Source organism: Magnolia sinica, chromosome 14 (assembly GCF_029962835.1).
Source record: "Magnolia sinica isolate HGM2019 chromosome 14, MsV1, whole genome shotgun sequence".
NCBI lineage: Eukaryota > Viridiplantae > Streptophyta > Magnoliopsida > Magnoliales > Magnoliaceae > Magnolia > Magnolia sinica.
In genome coordinates this window covers 65,444,462-65,467,850 of record NC_080586.1, presented here as the reverse complement: position 1 = coordinate 65,467,850, position 23,389 = coordinate 65,444,462, and the positions used below count along the sequence as shown (strand labels likewise).

General features: G+C 39.8%; 1 protein-coding gene across 5 annotated transcripts in view; it reads right to left on the bottom strand.

The window, feature by feature from the left end:
• LOC131226012 (mannosylglycoprotein endo-beta-mannosidase) overlaps positions 1 to 22,797 on the bottom strand; it is a 71,412-nt gene extending 48,615 nt beyond the window's left edge. The window contains exons 1-2 of one of the 5 annotated variants that reach the window (XM_058221656.1): positions 22,511 to 22,797; positions 11,967 to 12,105 (exon numbers count right to left, since the gene is read on the bottom strand). In XM_058221656.1, the coding sequence (XP_058077639.1) occupies positions 11,967 to 12,105; positions 22,511 to 22,656 (285 nt within the window). In that variant the 5' untranslated portion in view covers positions 22,657 to 22,797. The remainder of the gene's footprint in view (positions 1 to 11,966; positions 12,106 to 22,510) is intronic. The other 4 variants (XM_058221657.1, XM_058221654.1, XM_058221653.1 and 1 more) reach the window with 4 other exon arrangements.
• Positions 22,798 to 23,389: the final 592 nt, after the last annotated feature.

The window sequence follows — 23,389 nt, the reverse complement described above, 5'->3', positions numbered from 1 at the left end:
CCTTAGATTACTACCCTGCCAAGGTGTCCCGTATCGGTATTGGTTGGCGTAACGGTGACCTCCAAAACCGATACGGATACGGGGGCGTAACGGTGATACGAGGGCGTAACGGCCCGTAACAGCGCAAAATTTTTTTTTTGCCAAAAAAATATGAAAAAATATGGATTAAATCCGGAATATTCTAAGCATTCCAAATATGCATTCATTTATAAATTGGAACATGTTTATGGTGGTGTAACGGTCCACTCTTTGGTGAGAAGTTGTATCGGGCTGTCTGATGAATTTATGAGCCAGATAACCTGAATTTTACTACAAAATTCATATATTTAATTTTCTAACTATCTACTATCAATGATAGATGTATTAGAATGAATGTAATATGAAAATATCTTACATTTAGGTGTTTGCAATTATTTTTGAGCGCCAAAATTCATGCGTAAATAGAAAAAATATATATATATAAAAAAATATAAAATGGCACCCCAAATATGTAAAATGCACATTAACATGTTCTACTATGATTAACACATCATATGGAATCATTAAAACAGAAAAAGAATCATTAAAAAATGATTTTTCGAATTTTCAAAAAAAGGGCCGAAATAAATGCGTAAATAGAAAAAAATATTAAAAATATATAAAATGGCACCCCAAATATGTAAAATGCACATTAACATGTTCTACTATGATTAACACATCATATGACATCATTAAAACAGCAAAAGAATTATTAAAAATGATTTTTTGAATTTTCAAAAAACGGGCCAAATTCATGCGTAAATAGAAAAAAATATTTAAAAAATATAAAATGGCACCCCAAATCTATAAAATGCATATTAACATGTTCTACTATGATTAACACATCATATGGCATCATTAAAACAGCAAAAGAATCATTAAAAAATGATTTTTCGAATTTTCAAAAAAAGGGCCAAAATAAATGCGTAAATAGAAAAAAATATAAAAAATATATAAAATGGCACCCCAAATCTGTAAAATGCACATTAACATGTTCTACTATGATTAACACATCATATGACGTCATTAAAACAGCAAAAGAATCATTAAAAAATGATTTTTCGAATTTTCAAAAAAAGGGCCAAAATAAATGCGTAAATAGAAAAAAATATTAAAAAAATATAAAATGGCACCCCAAATCTGTAAAATGCACATTAACATGTTCTACTATGATTAACACATCAAATGTCATGATTAAAACAGCAAAACAACCATTAAAAATTGATTTTTCGAATTTTAAAAAAAGGGGCCAAAATTCATGCGTAAATAGAAAAAAATATTAAAAAATTATTAATGGCACCCCAAATCTGTAAAATGCACATTAACATGCTCTACTATCATTAACACATCATATGACATGATTAAAACAGCAAAACATATTAAAAAAAGTACAAATACCTATTTTTGACGAATTTCTGAAAAATGGCCCACCGAGCTTTGATTCAAAAAAATCTATAATATAACGTGTTTTTATCTCAGATACCTAGCCAAGGTTGGTCGAAATTAGTAGTAGAAGGAGTGAGAAACAGTTTGGAAGCAAGAGGTTTCAAAAAAACAGCAAAAAATGAGCTAAAAATGAAAAAAAAAAAAAGTCACCGTTACGGGCCCGTAACGTCCCATTACGGCCGTTACACCCCGTAACGGGCCCATATCGGCCGATACGGGTACAAAATCGGGTATCGGCCGATACGACCCCGAAACGCGTAACGGTTCCCACCGTTACCGTTACGTATCGGCCGTAACGGCCGATACGTAACCGTTTTGGCACACCTTGTACCCTGCTGAATTTTCAACATAATCTTTGAAGATAGTGATTTGCTGAATTTTCTGGTTAGGGTGTCCAGCTTGATCTCTAGGTTAGTTTTATCATTGTCCTAGGACCTAGAGTTTCCCTTTTGGAGTTTCCTTGCGTATGCCCACTCGTTCAAGACGTGGTTTTGGTCTACAACCCATAATGAATCTAGAGCAAATTGTTGAGGCTCTTAATGCTATCAATAACCGTCTGACAATCATTGAAGAATCACTGCCACTCAATTAACCGCAACCAATGCGCATGTCTATCAACTTGAGGCCTCCATACAGGCAAACCCCGACACTAGGGAAGACGTTCAATCTCAGACTAGAGATCAAGTTGATAAGTGGGAGCGTGGTCGTGGCCAAGGCGTTGGCTGTGGTCGAGCACACGTCCCACCACCACATGAGGAGCATTATGAACGTTATGATCCAGATGCACAAGTCATGAAAGGCATGAAAGTTGAGGCCCCCGATTTTGATGGTCGCCTAGACCCCAAAGCATTCCTTGATTGGGCAGCAGACATGGACTACTATTTTGAGTGGTATGATATGTCCGATGCCTATTGAGTGAGATTTGCCAAGATGAAGTTGGTGGGCCAGGCCAAACTTTTTTGGACCAACATAAAGTGTAAAATTGAAAAGAGAGGAGAACCCCCAGTTGCGCACTAGGCCAAGATAAAAGAGGTCCTTAAAGAAAAGTATAACCCTCTTTCTTATCGCCAGAGGCTCCTATACCAATGGCAGGCCTTGTGCCAGGGATCCATGATTGTGTCAGATTACATCGGTAGGTTTGAGGAGTACATGATGTGATGTGACATTGACAAGGATCCGATGATTACATTGTCCAAATTCAGGATGGACCTCCAATTTAATATCTAACGAGAACTTTATTCTCGTGACGTTGGCACATTGGAGCACATGTACCAAGTGTTGCAAGACATCGAATACTATCTCAAAGCACCAGTTGGTAGGTGTTATGACTCTCGGGATCCAAATGTCAAGACTTACCCGCAAGGGGCTAAGCCTAACATGGGGAATCAGTCCAAAGTCTCCATACCCCAAATTGGTTCCTAATCCAACCCTAGAAATGTAAAAGGAAAAGGGATAGCTAGTGTTAGCTCTATAAGAGGTGAGCAAACACGATGCTTCAATTGTCATGGAGTTGGCCACTTTGCGCATCAATGTCCCTCGAAAGAAAGGAACAAAGCCTTGGTGATTGACGATGGTGAGGAAGGAGATGAGTAGGGTGATTATGAAGAAAAAGTCTATCAGCCCAATATCATTGGTGCTAGTGATGAGGAAGTAGAAGACGAAGAGACCATACCATTTGCAGTAGTCAAGTGCGCCTTGACCAATGCTAAGGAGAATGATGATTGGCATCGGACTACAATATTTTACACCTATGCAAAATGTGAAGAGAAGAATTGCAAGGTGATCGTCGATAGTGGTAGTTGTACCAATGTAGTCTCCACTAGTACTTTATCCTATTTGGGTTTGAAACCTGAACCGCACCCTCAGCCCTATAGAGTATCATGGGTGGATGCATCCCATGCTTGTTACCCAGTGATGTCTCGTGCCCATTAATTTTGGATCCTATTCAAATTCGTTGTGGTGCGACGTCTTGCCTATGAATGTTAGGCACATCATTTTGGGGCGGCCTTGGCTATTTGACCCGATGTGACAATATACAGCCGCTCAAATGTGTGTTCATTCATGCATCAAGGCAAGAAGATCAATTTAGTTCCTCTCCCACCAAAAAGCAATACGAAGAAGAAAACTGAAGGGAAGTCAGGTAACCCAAGGGATACGAGGAAATTTCAACTTAAGTCACTCCATGTTATCAATGCCAAAGAGTTTGAGAGAGAAACTATTGTAGATTTGATGATGTACGCCTTAGTGGCGAAAGAAGTTACACCCAAGGTTAGTGTAAAGGGACCCCCTGAGGTGAAGCCAATTATGGATGAGTTTCACGATGTATTTCTAGAGGACTTACCAGATGAGCTTTCACCCATGAGGGACATCCAGAATGCCATTGATCTTGTCCATGGGTCAACTCTACCAAATCTTCCTCATTATCGAATGAACCCTACAGAGCATACAGAATTGAAGAGGCAAGTAGATGAGCTCCTCAGAAAGGGTTTCATTCAAGAGAGTTTGAGTCTGTGCTGTGACAGCGCTTCTCACACCCAAGAAAGATTGCACGTGGTGCATGTGTGTGGACAGTAGAGCCATCAACAAAATCATGGTCAAGTACCAGTTTCCCATACCGCATCTTGATGATATGTTAGTCATGATAGCGGGTGCCATAATCTTTTCGAAGATTGATTTCAAGAGTGAGTATCACCAAATACGTATACACCCAAGAGATGAGTGGAAGACAGCCTTCAAGATGAAAGATGGGCTATATGAGTGGCTAGTCATGCCCTTTGGCTTAACTAACGCCCCGAGCATATTTATAAGAGTGATGACCCATGTGTTGAGACCCTTTATGGGTAAGTTCCTTGCAAGGTGTCCCGTATCGGTATCGGTTGGCGTAACGGTGACCTCCAAAACCGATACGGATACGGGGGCGTAACGGTGATACGGGGGCGTAACGGCCCGTAACGGTGCAAAATTTTTTTTTTGTCAAAAAAATATGAAAAAATATGGATTAAATCCGGAATATTCTAAGCATTTCAAATATGCATTCATTTATAAATTGGAACATGTTTATGGTGGTGTAACGGTCCACTCTTTGGTGAGAAGTTGTATCGGACTATCTGATGAATTTATGAACCAGATAACCTGAATTTGACTACAAAATTCATATATTTAATTTTCTAACTATCTACTATCAATGATAGATATATTAGAATGAATGTAATATGAAAATATCTTACATTTAAGTGTTTGCAATTATTTTTGAGGGCCAAAATTCATGCGTAAATAGAAAAAAATATATAAAAAAAATATAAAATGGCACCCCAAATATGTAAAATGCACATTAACATGTTCTACTATGATTAACACATCATATGACATCATTAAAACAGCAAAAGAATCATTAAAAAATGATTTTTCGAATTTTCAAAAAAAGGGCCGAAATAAATGCGTAAATAGAAAAAAATATAAAAAAAATATAAAATGGCACCCCAAATATGTAAATTGCACATTAACATGTTCTACTATGATTAACACATCAAATGACATCATTAAAACAGCAAAAGAATCATTAAAAAATGATTTTTCGAATTTTCAAAAAAAGGGCCGAAATAAATGCGTAAATAGAAAAAAATATAAAAAAAATATAAAATGGCACCCCAAATCTGTAAAATGCACATTAACATGTTCTACTATGATTAGCACATCATATGATGTCATTAAAACAGCAAAAGAATCATTAAAAAATGATTTTTCGAATTTTCAAAAAAAGGGCCAAAATAAATGCGTAAATAGAAAAAAATATAAAAAATATATAAAATGGCACCCCAAATCTGTAAAATGCACATTAACATGTTCTACTATGATTAACACATCATATGATGTCATTAAAACAGGAAAAGAATCATTAAAAAATGATTTTTCGAATTTTCAAAAAAAGGGCCAAAATAAATGCGTAAATAGAAAAAAATATTAAAAAAATATAAAATGGCACCCCAAATCTGTAAAATGCACATTAACATGTTCTACTATGATTAACACATCATATGATGTCATTAAAACAGCAAAAGAATCATTAAAAAATGATTTTTCGAATTTAAAAGAAAAGGGCCAAAATTCATACGTAAATAGAAAAAAATATTAAAAATATAAAATGGCACCCCAAATCTGTAAAATGCACATTAACATGTTCTACTATGATTAACACATCAAATGGCATGATTAAAACAGCAAAACAACCATTAAAATTTGATTTTTCGAATTTTAAAAAAAGGGGCCAAAATTCATGCGTAAATAGAAAAAAATATTAAAAAATTATTAAATGGCACCCCAAATCTGTAAAATGTACATTAACATGTTCTACTATGATTAACACAACATATGACATGATTAAAACAGCAAAACATATTAAAAAAAGTATAAATACCTATTTTTGACGAATTTCTGAAAAATGGCCCACCGAGCTTTGATTCAAAAAAATCTGTGATATAATGTGTTTTTATCTCAAATACCTAGCTAAGGTTGGTCGAAATTAGTAGTAGAAGGAGTGAAAAACAGTTTGGAAGCAAAAGGTTTCAAAAAAACAGCAAAAAATGAGCTAAAAATGAAAAAAAAAAAAAGTTACCGTTACAGGCCCGTTACGGGCCCGTAACGGCCCGTTACGGCCGTTACACCCCGTAACGGGCCCGTATCGGCCGATACGGGTACAAAAAATCGTATCGGCCGATACGGCCCCGAAACGGGTAACGGTTCGCACCGTTACCGTTACGTATCGGCCGATACGGCCGATACGTAACCGATTCGGCACACCCTGGTTCCTTGTGATGTATTTTGATGACATTCTTATCTATAGCACATCAAAGGAACAATACCTTCATCATCTAATGCAAGTTTGCGAGGTCCTCAAAACTGAAAAGTTATAGGCCAACCTTAAGAAGTGCACATTTATGTCAAAGAGCGTTACCTTCTTAAGGTTCATCGCATCATCTAAGGGCATGAGAGCGGACCCCGAGAAAGTCAGGGCCATAGTTAAGTGCCTTGAACCGCACAATATTCATGAGGTACGAAGCTTTCATGGCTTAGCAACTTTTTATAGGCGGTTCATCAGAGGATTTAGCACCATCATGGCTCACATCACGGATTGCATTAAGAAAGGAGAGTTTGTATGGACTAAAGCTGCCTCTAAAGCATTTAAGGAAATTAAGAGCAAGATAAGCGAAGCCCTCATCATGCGCCTTCCGGACTTTTCTAAAGTCTTTGAGGTCACGTGTGATGCATCTAGAGTAGGTATAGGTGGCGTGCTTAGTCAGGAAGGGCACCCCGTTGCTTATTTTAGTGAGAAGTTGAATGAGGCAAAGCAACGGTATTCCACCTATGACAATGAGTTTTATGCGGTCGTCCAATCCTTGCGTCATTAGCGGCATTATTTATTACCGCAAGAATTTATCTTATTCTCTGACCACGAGACCTTATGTTACCTCAATTCCCAGAAGAAACTAAACCCTAAGATTGCTATATGGGTACAATTTCTTCAGGAATAATCATTTGTTCTTAAACATAAGGCTGGGGTCGAGAATAAACTTGATGATGCCCTTAGTCGTTGGGTGGCGCTTCTCCAAAGTATGAGAGTGGAAGTGACTGGGTTTGATGAGCTGAGAGAGGAGTATTCTACATGCCCAGACTTTGGAGAGTTGTATGCATCACTACGAGATTGTTAGTCGACCGACAGTCACGGGTTTGTCATCATCAATGAGTTCATATTTAAAGGTGATAGACTCTGCATTCCCGATACCTCCCTACATGATTTCCTAGTTTGGGAACTTCATGTAGGAGGGGTAGCCGATCATTTGGGGAGGGACAAAACTATTGCCCTTATGGAGGATAGATTTTATTAGCCAAGTCTCAAGCGAGATGTAGCCAAGATTGTTGGGCAACATAGGACTTGTCAACTGGCAAAATAGAGGAAGCAAAATATAGGATTGTATATACCTTTGCCAGTTCCCCATGCTTCGTGGCAGGACATTAGTATGGATTTCGTGTTGGGCTTACCGAAAACTATCATGAAACACGATTCTGTATTTGTGGTTGTGGACTGTTTTTCCAAAAATGGCCCATTTCATTCCGTGCTCAAAAATGTTAGATGCCTCCAATGTGGCTAAGCTTTTCTTTGAGGAGGTAGTGCGTTTATATGGTTTACTTAAGATCATAGCGTCTAATCGTGATGTACACTTTATGAGTTATTTTTGGAAGACACGATAGCACATGATGGGGGACAAGGCTTCAATTTTCATCTTCCTAGCACCCTCAAACAGGCGGTCAAACTAAAGTTGTCAATAGGAGTCTTGGAAATCTACTTAGATGCCTTGTGGGTGATCACGTCCAAACTTAGAATACCGTTTTGCCTATGTCCGAGTTAGCATATAATAGTTGATGGGGACATCAAGCGCGCACGCATATGCACACCGCCCCCCCTACGCACATACGCCAGGAGGGCCCCACCGTCAATCTGGATCAATGAGGACGTCCAAGGAGGGCCTCCTAGTTAGAAGACTGAGTTATGGTTTGTTGGAGTGGGCCCGATAGTCAAGTAAAGCCCATCATGGGTTCTCATGATCATGGCCCACTAGTCTGATTAATCTCATATTTTAGGTCTTGCTTATTAATGTTATTTACAATATCATGGATGGATTAGATTACTTTGATTAGTTATTTTTGTTTACTTCATCGCCAAGTAATAGGTTGCGCACATGGCGTGAGTTTTGGGGTATAGGTTTTTTCTTGTAAATAGGCATCCCTTGTAGGGTTTTTTTCTCATTGAAGATTAATAAAAATTCCTGCATTTTCCTACTCCTCCGAGTTCTCGAGTTGTGGAAATCCAATTGGGTGCGAAGCCCTCCCTTCATCGAAGGGCTAACTACCGTGGTGTGAAGCCACATCTATCCCATTCGCCCCCATCTTCTACCATCCCTTAGTCATTTATTGCAGCAATTCTTCTCCCCACAGCAGAATTTCAGAATCTCGCCCTGCAGGAGGGCTGAAACTTCGGCGAAGCACCACGCACAGACCGCATCTCGGATTAAGCTGAAAATCAAGGGTTTTGGAGTCCTCCCCTGGCCGACTAGACCCTAGAAGTCGGTTTGGGGAATCAGGGCTCCTGCGTACGTGCACCAGGCCTGGCCCGCTGTCCGCACGCGCGGACTATCACAGGTTCAGGTTTTCCAGTTTATTTCACCCTCTCATACCTGTTTTTTTCATAGTCGTAACCCTAAATTGCATTATTCTTAATTTGTTTGCCCCTTTTCTTACCCTAGGGTTCTCATAATTGAATTGGTGAATCCCTTGGATCAGGGACAAATTGTTGTGCATGTGTGGATGAGTTTTACTTCCCTTTGAGTATCGTTTGGCCCATAATTTTTATTGATCCAGCCCTAGCATGTGTAGGCCTGGACCCGCATAGATTCCCCTTGCTTGAATGTTTGAACTTTTGTATGGGATGTGGAAATTTCATGTGAATGTTTCTGAATTAGTTCGATCTAAAGCCTGAGATCTTGCATATCATTGTTAATTTTTCATGTCCTGCATCAATAGTTCCATTAATAGGTAGGCATGAGTCCATTTGAGGTTGTGCATGGCTACAAACCTAGGAAACCCGTAGATCTCATACCTATCTGTGTCCCATAGGCCATCTGAGTCTACACATAAGTTTGCATGTTACATACATGAGTTGCATGGTGAGATCAGGAAGCGAATTAACGTAAGTAATGAAAAATACAAAGTGTTTGCTGGTTCTCATCGCAGGTTTCATGAATTCCGAGTAGGAAATTATGTCATGGTTCGTATGAGGCCTAAACGGTTCCCACATAAGGCCGTTAAAAAGTTACAAGCGTGTAGCGTAGGACCATACAAAATAATGCAAAGATTGGGTCGCGTATGTAGTAGACCTTCCACCTACCATGTGAATTAGTTCTACTTTTAATGTGGAAGATCTAGTACAATACAAGGGTCTTGCTACTTCACCTATAGATCCGTCCACAGACCCTCTCACAGACCATGACCTAGTCCCAAACCCATGGCCCCTATCTGACCAATCATCCGAGCCATTACCACATTTGCCCTCCTTGCCTGCTCGAAGCGAACAGATAGAAGATATACTTGATGCACAAGCAGTTTACACTCAACATAGAGGATTTTAGAAATTCCTCGTCAAGTGGAAGCGCAAGCCGATTTCAGACAGTATGTGAATTACGAATGATGAGCTACAACATTTAGATCCAGACATTTTAAAGTGTTACAGGAGTTTTAGTCCGCCAGAGGCGAACTCTTCTCAGCCGAGGAGAGTTGATGAGGACATCACCTCATGTACACCTTTGCGTATGTATCAGAGGAGGTGGGCCGCACCGATTTCCCAGTGGCTAGGCAAGTACCCGTGATCGTAGTGAAGAGCCCATATGCATGTGCGAGCATCTGGAAGACCCCGCACTGGGAAGATGCATATGTGCTGCTTTATAGAGTAATTCAGACCGTTAGATTGGAGGGACGTGACGATCAGGCCATTAGATCACATGACCGGGCCATTGATCGTGGATCGTCCACACTAGTTTTTTTTAGATTTTATCAACTCATTGATTTTGTGATTAAAAGAGAGAGAGAGAGAGAGAGAGAGAGAGAGAGAGAGAGAGAGAGAAAATCTTGCTTTCTTCTTCTTCTTCCATCTTCATGAGATTTGAATATACTTCCATGTGATTTGAAAGAGAGATTGGTGTGAGACTAATCTTCATCAACGAAGGTGCAAGGTCTTCATCCATCCCCACACCACCATATTTTGTGCCCTCCATCAAGGTATTTTCTTCAAGTTCTTCAATTCTCCCATCCTAAGCCTTCATCTTCTCCTAAATCTATCTTTCCTTTACCTATCTACAATCCCAAACCCTAAGAGACCTAACCCATCAATCCCATGCCACACGTGTGACCGTACAGCCACACGTGAGAACCTTCCGAGTTGGTCGTACGGCCGCACCTTGTCCTTTTTGGCTTCTTTCCACCCTTAAATCAAAACCTCATTTCCTCTCTACCAAAACCCTAACCCTGAATCTAGAAATCCCTAACTTTCCTAGATTTTCTCAATTTCCTAAAACCCTAATTTTACCCTAGGTTGTATTAGGCCTTCTACTTTGAAATAGATTATACCCTATGCTAATTGGATGTCTCCACTTCCATTAGATCGTAGTTTCCTCTTATTTAATGATCTTGTGTGACAATGTTGGTAACTTAGACTAGGATTATGCATGATGTTCTTTTGATTTTCATGGTATTCGTGATGATTATGGCAATGTTTATGCTTTTTTGTTAATTGTCTGAATTCTGCTACTTGATATCACATGTTATTTGGATCATGCATTAGTCTTACATCAATATCGCTACTAGTGTTACCGGTATCACCGAGCTGGAGATACAAATAATATTGGGAATATTATTGATATATCGGGGACCGAACAATGGTAACAATATCAAAATCAGTTTTGTTGCTCTTTCTTTACCTTTATACTTAATCATTGGCCCTTTCATATTACTTTAGGTTGTGTTTGATTGCACCAAACATCATGAAATTTTATTAAATTTCATTATTAATCAGCCTAATTTGGTGTAGAATATCATGAAGTTGGTGTAACCAAGCGCAACCTTGATTAAAAATCAAGAAGTAGCATGTAGCTTACGCTCATGCTTTAGAGGGGTGAACACTACACTACAAGCTATTCACTATTTAAAACACTGATTTTTTTTTAACATTGCTATTTAAAACACTGATAACACCATGACGTTCAACAATAGATCATCTAATTGGCTTCAATTATTTACTCACTGAAAGGCTGGGTGGTTTTTGGGGCTTCAGGGCTGGCCCTCTATAGGGGTTGTAAAAGGGAAGATATTTGAAACCCTTTGGGAGGTCATCCATGATCCTTATAAGTGGGACTGTAGGATGCTATTGCACACCCTCCCCCTTTTCCATTTTTCCTTTGTTTTGTCTCTTCTTCTAATTGGTATTAATAGAATTTAAATTATTGATCAAAAGAAACAATAATAAGGGTGGCAATGGTCAGGTAGCCAGCACTACTCAGTAGACCCAGCTCAAGTTTCAGCCGGCTCATGAGGCCCACATTTGGGCCCTGGCCCGACTTCTCATCCTGAAATATAATTTGTGCAGGCTTGAACCCAGCCTCTAGGCCAGTGCTCAAATACCATGTATAAGTTAAAGAAGCACTATCAAAAAACAAATTTGTTCCTCACTTTGGAAAGAGGAATAAGAGGTCTATCTGGCTAAGCTCAGGTTTTGCAAAATCCTACTTTCTAGAAGGATACTTTCATAATAGTAATTCCCAAAACCTACATTGCATGCACTATAGAAGACAATTTATTGGAAACATAACAAAATATTATGAGAAGTATGAATACTATTCACTCTTAAAGATAAATTGGAATCAGAGAGCACATGCAGTTCATGAAACAATGTTCCATACCATTTTACACTGAAATGTTGTGAAAAACCAGAACGTGTAGTACTCCCTCCCAGAATCAGCAATATCTATTATTGCCTCATTCTCCAATCCAAAGAAAGGGTCTGGCACGACATTGTTCTTTACCAAGGTTCCTAAAACGCTATAAACCAAAACAAGATAAGTCCCAATACATAAATAAAACAATGAGAGCTCCAACTAAAGGAAAAAACAAGAACATGCCTAGTTCTGATTTTGATTTCATTGCTTATGACAGCATAAATACATAATTAAGCTACATACATGGACACCTGTATACACTCACTTTATTGTGTCCAACTCGGACCTGATATGATATTCATACAAGTATTGGATGCTCTCACGATATTTCTACGCCATGTGTGAAACTAACTTCACTTTATTAGGTTCCTTTCTTTAAAATCCTAATGATCTTCTTATATTCTAATCACAATGAATGCATGTGTTTATGTATGTCTGAACATTACTACTAGGCAGTGTTTGAAACTAACTTCAAAGTTCAATGCATTTGATTCTGTTCTTTAAAATCATAATTCTGTTTGCGTGTGTGTGTGAAAAGAATGCTATAGAAAAACTCTACAAACAACGATGGTTGCATTAAATTTAGCATGAGAAAGACTGACAAAGAAAACCTTGTTTAAAAAAACCAAATACAAACAAAACCACTTTATATTTGAAGTCATAAAACAAAATATAAATAGCTTGTTACGAATTGGATTCCCATATCTTTGTATACTGAATTTTTAGGAGTGTAGAGATGCAGATCCCCATTCCCATATCCATGTCTCTATCACTGTGCCATATTTAACTGCTGCCATTGAAAGCCAAAAGCGATAAAAGTTCATGTACCATTCAGTACTATTAGTCCACCACATACACAACATTTGCATTACAACATTTTGTAACTTCTTTCATTTGGAGTAATAAGCAAATAAACAATTATTAGGGATTCACAAGAGAGGATGTCACAATGCTTGCAGATAAGTTTGGCCGCAAGGTTGGAAGCATCCCATCAACTTATCTTGAGTTACCTGTATCTGTATGTATTAGTAAACTTCCCATTCATTTGTGGGATGCAGTGGTGTAGTGGGTAGAAAGGGAATCATCAGGATGGAAAAGAAGATACCTGTCTTTGGGAGGTTGTTTGACCATCCTCAACTTAGCGTGATATGCCAACTTATTTTATACCCCTCCTCACATACCTAGCCAGTGATATTCAAAGATTAGAAAGAATTTCAAAGGGCTTCCTTTGGAAGGGCACGGGTGAAAATCACAAGTATCATCTTCTTGAATGAGCAGAAGTTTGCAAGCTTAAAAGGTTAGGAGAAGCGTTGGATCCTTGAAGATGATGAACTCAGCATTGCTCGGCAGTTGGCTTTGGACGTTTGGAATGGAAGAGGGCTGCATGTGGAAGCACATGATGGCTTGTAAATATGGCGTTAATAACAGCAAGTAGTACTGAGGGGCTCTTCACTATATAGGGCCTCATGATTGTGGAAAGTGGTGATCACACGACTAAAGATGAATTCTCTTAGGCACTTGTTCAAAAGATTGGGGACAGCTTCAGACCCGATATTGGATGCAGGAGCAATGCTATGTATCACATTTATCCTCATCTATATCAATTGGCAAATGACAAAGGAATCTATTCTACAGTTGAGGGGACAACAAGTGTGGTCTCCAAGTTTTAAGAGGGTGTTGATAGATGAGAAAATTGAGGGCCTTGCCAATCTAATACCCTATCTAAGTCACGAAGCTCCGAGAGATAGGGAAAGGGGTGAGTAGATTGGGAGCCTAGAAAGAAACTGCACCTTCACTGGCAAGTCTTTCTATTCTATGTTAGCACGGCATTAGAATGTTCACCGGTTATGGAACATCCTTGGTCCTCTGAGGTTATTTCTATTACATGTTTAGTGGGAAGAGATAAGATGTTTAGTATAAATCATTTGAGGAGAGGGAACTGAATCATTACCAAAGTATGGATCCTTTGCCATCACCAAGAGAATGTGGATCATTTCTTTATGCATTGTTCCTTCTCTTCGGAATTTTGGGGGGGATTCTTCAGCCTCTTTGAGATGGATTGGTGTTGAGGGTCAAATATTGCATATCAGACCCAGTTATTGCATGGATTTACAAGCATGATACCGTTTAATAGCCTGATTTAATCGTGTTTGTGATGCAGAGTGTATTTACAAGCATGAACTGAAAAAGGGTGCTTAAACCATGGATTTGACGCTCTGATGACACCCAAGGCAAGGGACGAACTCCAGGGGACCAAGATCGATGGAATTACACACCAGGGATCCGAGGAAATCAAGCCATTCACGTTAAAGAGGCCCGAAATTGGTGAAGAATGCAAGATCACATAGTTCCCGCCATCTGATTGGCTCAAAACTTTATACATGGCCTGAGGGCCATAAATTAACCGTACATATCAAATTTCAGCCCTCGGATCACTATGGAAATGCCCCAACTGACAGATCAGCCCATAAACCATTGATTTTGGGCCCACCTGATATCTGGAACTGTCTCAACTTTGGTCTTGGCGGTTTAAATAAGATGAGGAAACAAATGGATGGTTTGGATTTTGATAGAACATCACAATGGGCCCCGTATATACAGCGTGTGTACATGAGGTACACACGTGCCGAGCCGCACCGAACCACGTAAGGCGGGTCAGCGCTGCTGACCCGCGTCTTCTTCCTAATACGGCAACTGCCGTTTTAGCGTTGAAACGGACGGACGCTGTCCGTTTTTGTGGACGCTAGTAGGCCCCACACATTGTCCCAGTGGACAATCCAAACCGTCCATCGTGTAGAGGGCCTCAACTACTACAAAACCTTGCTGAACTTTTGGACCCATGCAAGCATACGTGCAGGATACAGAGGCCACAAACAGGCGGTCCTGCGACGTTCAAAACGATTTTTGGGGTGATTTCTTCTCTGGGCCGCGTCAATGGACGTTCAAAACCACCCATTCTTGACTGAAATTTCGTCCTGAATCTAATGGACGGGGTGGATTTCCCCGAAAATACCTCTGTGGGGCCCACCGATCACGTCAGCACCGGACGTGCGAAAGACTACGCACATCCGCGAAATCGGATTTTCCAGGCAGTTGTGGCCCACCATCTTTGATCATATGGCAGATCTGAACCGTCCATCGTGTAGGCCAGCCAAAATACTTCCAAGAGACGCTGATTTCACAGAAATAATGCAAGGAACGCGAGAGTTATGAAGCCCCGAACTTGGCTGCGAAAAGGCTTTCGCTGCGTGTGCGATAGCTTCCCAAATCCGATTTCCACCACTCCAAAAGCTATAAAAGGAGTTCCAAACGTGGAGAAGAGGGTAGGCTTGAATAGGGGACGTCAGATAGAGAAAGAGAGGCGGAGAGAGAAGTGTTTGGAATTTTTATGTATTTTTTCTTTATTTTTCTTCTTTTTCCTATGATTATGTTAGGCTAAATCTCTTAGCTAGGGCTAAGAGGTGAAGCTTGTGGCGTGATGGGAGCTTCTACAGGTTTGATTTGAACTAAACTGATTGACTCTGTTTTGATTTAAGAAATTCTTTTAGTCATTAATGGTTTGTTGTGATTTAAATTACAGTAGATCTGTGATGGCTTGAATAATTCCTTTCCTTTTATTTTGATGTTCGGAAACCCTGTTGTTCGCCATCGTCTCATAGACATGGTTGGATGATGGAATCCTTCCTAACACTCATACATCTTTTAGTTGGTTATGGATTGGTCTAAGTTCTGTTGTTTACCTTGTCTCTTAGGCATGGATTTGTGATGGAATCATACCTAATTCTTATACCTTTCATCTCTTGAAAACTATATCAAGTAAGTTCGGTATAATATCCATGAAGCAGGCATAAGATCTCCCTGATCTCTACAAGTGGATCCTCTGAATCCCTAGTTCCCTTTCTCTGAATTCTTTAAGTTTAGATTAATATTTCACCATTATTCCTCAAATCACAATTGGTTTAGATTTCATCTTAGCCTAGTTCTAGATCTGGTTATTTTCAGATAACGTACAGGTTTCAGTCCCCGTGGATTCGACCTCGGTCTTACCGAGTTTATTACTACATCACAACCCTGCACTTGGGGTGTGAACAATTGGGTGATGCTAAGAAGAATTCACAACTTTCTTCAAGTGTAGTAGGGGGTTTCTATGGGCAAGAAAAGAAGAACCTTATGGCACCTAAGTCTTATGGCAGGACCATGGTATCTGCGGAGAGAACACAACAACAGCATGGTATATGTAACAAGCCTGATTTGTTCCTAAGCATTTTCTTTAGATCTTGAAAGAGAGTCATCAATTGGACCTTAGGCCTCAAATTTTCAAGATTAAATGTTGATCCATGTGGCCCAAATGGGAGTGATGACCCAGGTGTTGTGAATTCAAAATTAAATGTTAATCCATGTGGCCCAAATGTAAGAAGATGTGTAGAAACACAAGCAATACATTCAAAAGCAAAAGAAGAATCACTAGATCAGGTTACATACATGTTTGATTTTATGTTTGGACACAAGGATTGCAACTAATTTGCGAGAAAGTGGGAAATTTTGATTTTTTTCAATTTTCCGCAACTTAGCCCATCTCCTCCAAATTTCAAAATCGAAGCTCTCAATCCATGATTTTTCATGCAAAACATGAAAAACCATGGATCTATAACAATTTGACACTAATTTAACATGATTTACAGAAAAAAAAAAAAAAAAAATCGAAAATCGAAAATGCTCTCCGGATCAAACATGTGAGATATATCACACTAGTAAGTTTCGTATCGCACAGGTGGGATACAAGATATATCGTGGGATATATCGGCCGATATCAATGATATTTAAAACACTAACCAAACCTTCCTCATTATCGAATAAACCCTATGGAGCATGCGGAGCTGAAGAAGTAAGTAGATGAGCTCCTTAGGAAGGGTTTCATTCAGGCGAGCCTGAGTCCATGTATCATGCCAGCGCTTCTCACGCCTAAGAAAGATGGCACCTAGCGCATGTGTGTGGACAATAGGGTCATCAATAAAATCACGGTCAAATACCGGTTACCGATACTGCGTCTTGATGATATGCTCGACATGATGGCCAATGTCATGATATTTTTGAAGATAAACCTCAAGAGTGGCTATCACCAAATACATATACACTTGGGAGATGAATGGAAGACAGCCTTCAAGACAAAGGACAGACTATACGAGTGGCTAGTCATGCGTTTTGGCTTGACTAATGCCCTGAGCACATTTATGAGAATGATGACCCAGGTGTTGAGACCCTTTATGAGTAAGTTCCTTGTTGTGTACTTCGACGACATTCTTAATTATAGCATAACAACATCTCCACCATCTAAGGCAAGTCTATGGGGTTCTCAGACCTGAAAAGCTTTATGCTAACCTTAAGAAGTGCACATTTATATCAGAGAGTGTTATTTTCTTAGGGTTCATAGCCTCAACTGAGGGCATGAGAGCAGACCCCGAGAAGGTCAGGGCCATAGTTGAGTGGCCTGAACCGCATAACATTCACGACGTGTGAAGCTTTCACTGCTTAGCAACCTTCTATAGGCGGTTCATTTGAGGATTTAGTTCCATCATGGCTCCCATTAGTAATTGCAGAAAGAAATGAGAGTTCACATGGACTAAAGCTGCCTCTAGAGTGTTTAAGGAAATAAAGGGCAAGACGAGCGAGCGAAGCTCGCGTCATGCGTCTTCCAGACTTTTCTAAAGTCTTTGAAGTAGCGTGTGATGCTTCTGATGTAGGTATAGGTGGAGTGATTAGTCAAGAAGGACACCCCATTGCTTATTTTAGTAAAAAGTTGAATGAGGCAAAGCAACGGTACTCTACTTATGACAAGGAGTTCTAATGTTCTATGTGGTAGTCCAGTCATTGAGACATTGGTGACGTTACCTACTACCGTAAGAATTTGTCTTGTTTTCTGATCAGGAGGCCTTACGTTATCTTGCCTCTTAGAAGAAGTTGAACCCAAGGCATGCTAAGTGGGTTTAGTTTCTTCAAAAGTACTCGTTTGTATTGAAACATAAGGCCAGGATCGAAAACAAACCTGCAAACGCCCTTAGTCATAGAGTGACGCTTCTACAGTCCATGATTGTAGAGGTTACTAGGTTTGAGCAACTTAGAGATGAATACCCTGCTTGCCTAAATTTTAGAATAGTATATGTGTCACTCTTGGTTGACCCATCAAGGAATGACAATGGATTTGTCTTGAATGATAATTTCTTATTTAAAAGCGACAAACTCTGTATTCCCCGTACCTCTCTCCGGGATTTTCTCGTTTGGGAGCTTCATGCCGGAGGAGTAGCAGGTCACTTTAGTCGTGACAAGACCATTGCCCTTGTGGAAGATATGTTTTATTGGCCAAGTCTTAAGCGAGACGTAGCCAAAATCATTGGCAGTGTCGTACTTGTCAACTAGCAAAGTAGAATAAGCAAAACACGAGATTATACACACCTTTGCCAATGCCACACACATCGTGGCAGGACATTAGCATGGATTTCATGCTTGGGCTTCCCAAGACAATAAAGAAGCACGACTCCATCTTTACCGCAATGGAGCATTTCTCTAAAATGGCCCACTTTCTTCCATGTTTCAAGACATCGGATGCCTCCAATATCGCGAAGCTATTCTTTGGTGAGGTAGTCCGTTTGCACGGTTTGCCCAAAACCATCGTGTCTAACTGGGATGTTAGGTTCATGAGTTATTTTTAGAAGACACGATGGCATATGATGGGTACGCGGCTCTAGTTTTCATCAGCTTACCACCCTCATATTGACGGCCAGACAGAGGTGGTCAATAGGAGCCTTGGTAATTTGTTAAGATGTCTCACGGGTGATCACACTAGAACGTGGGATGCAGTCATACCTATTGCAGAGTTAACATATAATAATTCGGTTCATAGGTCTATAGGCATGAGTCCATTCGAAGTTGTACACAGTTATAAGCCTAGAAAACCTATCAACCTCATTCCCATGTCATTAACATATAAGCCATCAGAGTCTGCAGAGTCTTTTGCATATCACATTCATGCATTGCATAACGAAATCAGAAAAATGATCAATATGAGCAATGAACGCTATAAACTTTCTGGTGACTCTCATTGTCGGTTCGAAGACTATCACGTCGGTGATTATGCGATGGCCCGTATTAGGCTAGAACAGTTTCCACATGGAGCCATTAAGAATCTGCAAGCTTGTAGTGTTGGTCCTTCTAAGATGTTGAAACGAATTGATCCTAATGCGTATGTTATAGATCTTCCACCTTCCATGGGGATTAGTTCTACATTTAATGTGAATGATCTTAAATCTTTTAAAGGGACCCCAAATACCGCTACCAGCACTTTATTTGACCGTCACAGTGACCTAGACCCATGGCCATTGCCTGATTCGTCTTCCCAGCCTTTGCCTCATTTGCCATCTATACTTGTTAAGCGAGAAGAGATTAAGGAAATCTTGGATCACCAAGTAGTTTCCACACCCTAAGGAGAATTTCAAAAGCTCCTCGTAAAGTGGAAGAATATGCCGACTTCAAACAGTACATGGATTACAAAGACGGAGTTCTAAAGCATCGATCCAGATTCACTTGAGCAGTACTGGAGTTTTAGTTCGCCAGAGGCGAAAACTTCTCAGTCGGGGAGAGTTGATGGGGACATCACATCACGTGCACCCCTACGCAAGTATCAGAGGAGGAGACAGACCCTAGTCTCTCTATGGCTAAACGAGTACCATTCTGAAGACCCCACATGGCATGCATAGGCATCTGGAAGACCCCACATTGGGAAGATGCATGTGGGTTGTTAAAGGGAGCTTTTTCGACTGTTGGATTGGATGGACACAACGATCGGACAGTCGGATCACATGGAATAGATGATCAGACCATTGATAGTGGCCATCTTCATCGAAGGACATCACATATCTTAGGATTAGTTTATTTTAATGTTATTTAGTGGTTTGGATCAGTAGTATATGTTTATTCACTTTTATTTTGAGTTGGGACTTAGTTGGAACAAAAAAAAAAAGAACTGAAAGGGTATTTTCATCATTTGTAGTCAAAAGGGCTATAAAGCCTTAGACATCCTCCCCTCCCCCTCCCTTAGGTTTTTTTAATGATGCATGAATTAATGAAAGCAATGGTTTTCTTCCTCTCTTCTCTTCATTGTTGATTGGGAATTTCTACAGGTGTGAATCCTTCCTTTGGTGTGAATCCGAAGGTTACTACTTGGTGACAGTGTGAAGCCAAGACTTTCTTCATTCTCTTTCTCCCTCAAAAGTATTTTCCCTTTAATCCTTTGCTCATCTCTTGCATCTTCTTCATCCTTTCTTTTCTTTTTCTTTCTTCTCCACATTGTGCTTGACCTACACCAACCTAAACCCATCCCCACACCCCATCTTTGTTTTTCCCCTACCCACACACACACGCACATGCACACATGCACATAGCCACGTGCGGCTACCCCTCTTCATCTTTGTGCTTCCCCTTTGATTCCCCTTTCCTATTAAATCAAAACCCCCTTGAAACCCTAACCCTAAATCCCTAAATTTCCCTTTTACCCAAATCCCTAACCCTAATCCCAAATTTTTCCCCTTTTACTTCAAATCCATAAACCTAGTTCACCCCAAACCTTAACCCCTATCTAATCCCTTTAGGATGCAAGTGAATCCCTTTGAATAATAGCCCAGCCCTATGTTAATTTGGAGTTTCTCAACTCCATTGGGACCTAATTGCTTTAATATATTATTAGTTCTTAATTCCCAAGCATGTAATAGCATAGGACCTAATATGATTACTACTTGTTGGTTGTTTGGATTTACATGAAGTTGTTGAAATTTATTGTTCTTGCTCATATTATCTAAAATCTGAATTTTCTTATCATTCTAGGATAGGAAACATTGTCCTGCATCACATTGACAACCACCAAAAGAGGTCAATGATCATCCCAAATATTTGCCTTTTGTGCATGCCTTCGGACGAATCTGTTAATCATCTTCTTATTGACTACCACTTCACAAGTAGTGTGTGGGCTGTTGTTCTACGGAGTTTCAATCTAGCGCGATCCATGCCATGTGACATCAGGGTTCTTCTAATGGCTTGGCAGCACCGCATGTTTTTCTGGAAGTTAAAGTTCATTGGAGACTTTCACTCTTGGCTGCCTTGTGATCGCTTTGGGGGAAGAGAAACAATAGATGCTTCCACGATGAAAGTAATGGTGAGGAGCGGGTAGTCTATAAAGCTTTAACACTTGTTAACAAGTGGGCGTAAGCTTGGGATGCTTGTGATTTTTATATTTTACTTTTTGTTTCCTACTTTGGGTTAGTTGTTGGCACTACCTCAGCAACTTTTTCCCTTCAATGAAAGTTTCCATTGTCTTTCAAAAAAGAAATCTTTGAGAGTGACTGAAAGTAGAGACGGTGAAGAGAAACAAGGCTCTTTTGAGGCTTGACCAAATCACAAAAATGGCAACATAAACAAGTACTTCCACCATCTAAACTCCATGAATTCATCCACAAAGGTCCTCAGGAAATCGTATGTCTCGATTACAACACCAATAACAGGTATGTTCTTCTAAACTTACCTCATTAATAAAAAAAACCCAGATCAAATTCATCAACCACAAAGTGAACCACTCAATCACCAAAATAATATCCACCATACACCATGTAAGGAAGCATAGAATTAGGGATCGATAAATAGCATTTACATATGTGCTTGGTTCCAACTGCAATATAGACATTTCCACTTCACTAAACTAAATAATGCAATCCAATTCAATAGTGCATCCAAATGTACTCTTTACGCCCATAACCCAGATCAAATCCATCCATCAAAGCATGAACCATCCTACTTCAAAAACAATACTGAATACAACACCTACGCCACATCCATCCTTCAAATACAATGTGTAAGGAGCATAGATTTAGCAACAAATTAGTAATAGATAAATACCGTCGTACATATGAATTCGAAATGCAATCTAGATATTTCTGCTTCATTGAATTAAATAATGCAATCCAATTCAATAGTGTATCCAAACGCACCCCACTAAGCCTAAAACTCAAATCAAATCCATCAACCAAACCACAAATCATCCTAATTCAAAAACAAAAAACCAAAAAACCGAATATGGCACCCAAACCGCATCCATCCTTCACATAAACCTCGTAAGGAGCACAGAATTAGTAATAGATAAATGACATTGTACAGATGCACTTTGTTCCAACCACAATTGAGATGTTTCCACTTAATTAAATAATTTAATCCAATTCAATAGTGCATCCAAACACACCCTGTAAGCCCAAAACCCAAATCAAATCCATCGACCAAAGCACAAATCATCGTAATTCGAAAACATTACTGAACACGACACCCACAACACATCCATCCTTCGCAATTTAACTCACCCATCAAAAACCCAACTCGAACTCATCCACGACATTGTGAACCAACCGACAAAATTGAGCTAAAATGCAAATAGACACAGGAATAGGTAGAGGAAAAAACCATATAAAACTTACGTTCCGGGGACCACAGCCTCCATCCACGGTGACGATGGCCCGGCGGGGGGATCAGTAGTTGTCAGCTGAATGCCGTTGAGATTGATGTCCGTTGATCTCGCTGCTAGCCATCCCGAATCGAGAATGGTCTTCCCGATTTTCGCCATTCCTGCCTTTCTCTTCTATAAACAGAGAGAGAGAGAGAGAGAGAGAGAGAGAGAGAGAGAGAGAGAGATGGAATTCAAGAGATAGAGAAGGTGTTGGTGTTGGGCCGAGAGAGAGAGAGAGAACTCTGCTACTCCCTGACTGGAGTAATTAAGAGACTGAAATTCAAGGAGGAATGGAAAAGGATTCTCATTTTTGAAGAGAACGACTTCGATGCTCGGGCAGTGGTGATGGATGATACGCAAGCTCTTAAAAATTACTTAGAAATTGCACACGTGCCATATAAATAAGAAAATTAAGCCGTTCAAATTATGGTGGCCAGTGTATATGTATGATTAACAGAAAAAGATATCTTATTTTTCTTATACAAATATCGGATTAGTGGATATTTATTGAACGGTTAAAGATGAAAGATATCCAACAGTCCTAGTTCCACAAAAAAGTGTCCACGAAACAGAGGTTAGGATTGTTCAACCAATCTGATCCTGGGATTGTCGCCCGATTTTAGCTGATGCACAATCTAGTCGGCTTTATTTGAGTTCACGTGTGTACAATTTTAGAGTGCCTGTGTATCAAGCTTCATTAGCTATCTGAGTATCATATAAATCTTCATTTTAAAAATAAATTCCCTGGTGATTCTGATTTTGCCGTGTCTTTTGGTCCGCCCGACGTTGCCCCGTGTGGGAGAATGTGAACGCCTGAGAGATTATACGGTGAATGTGGAAGGACCGGAAT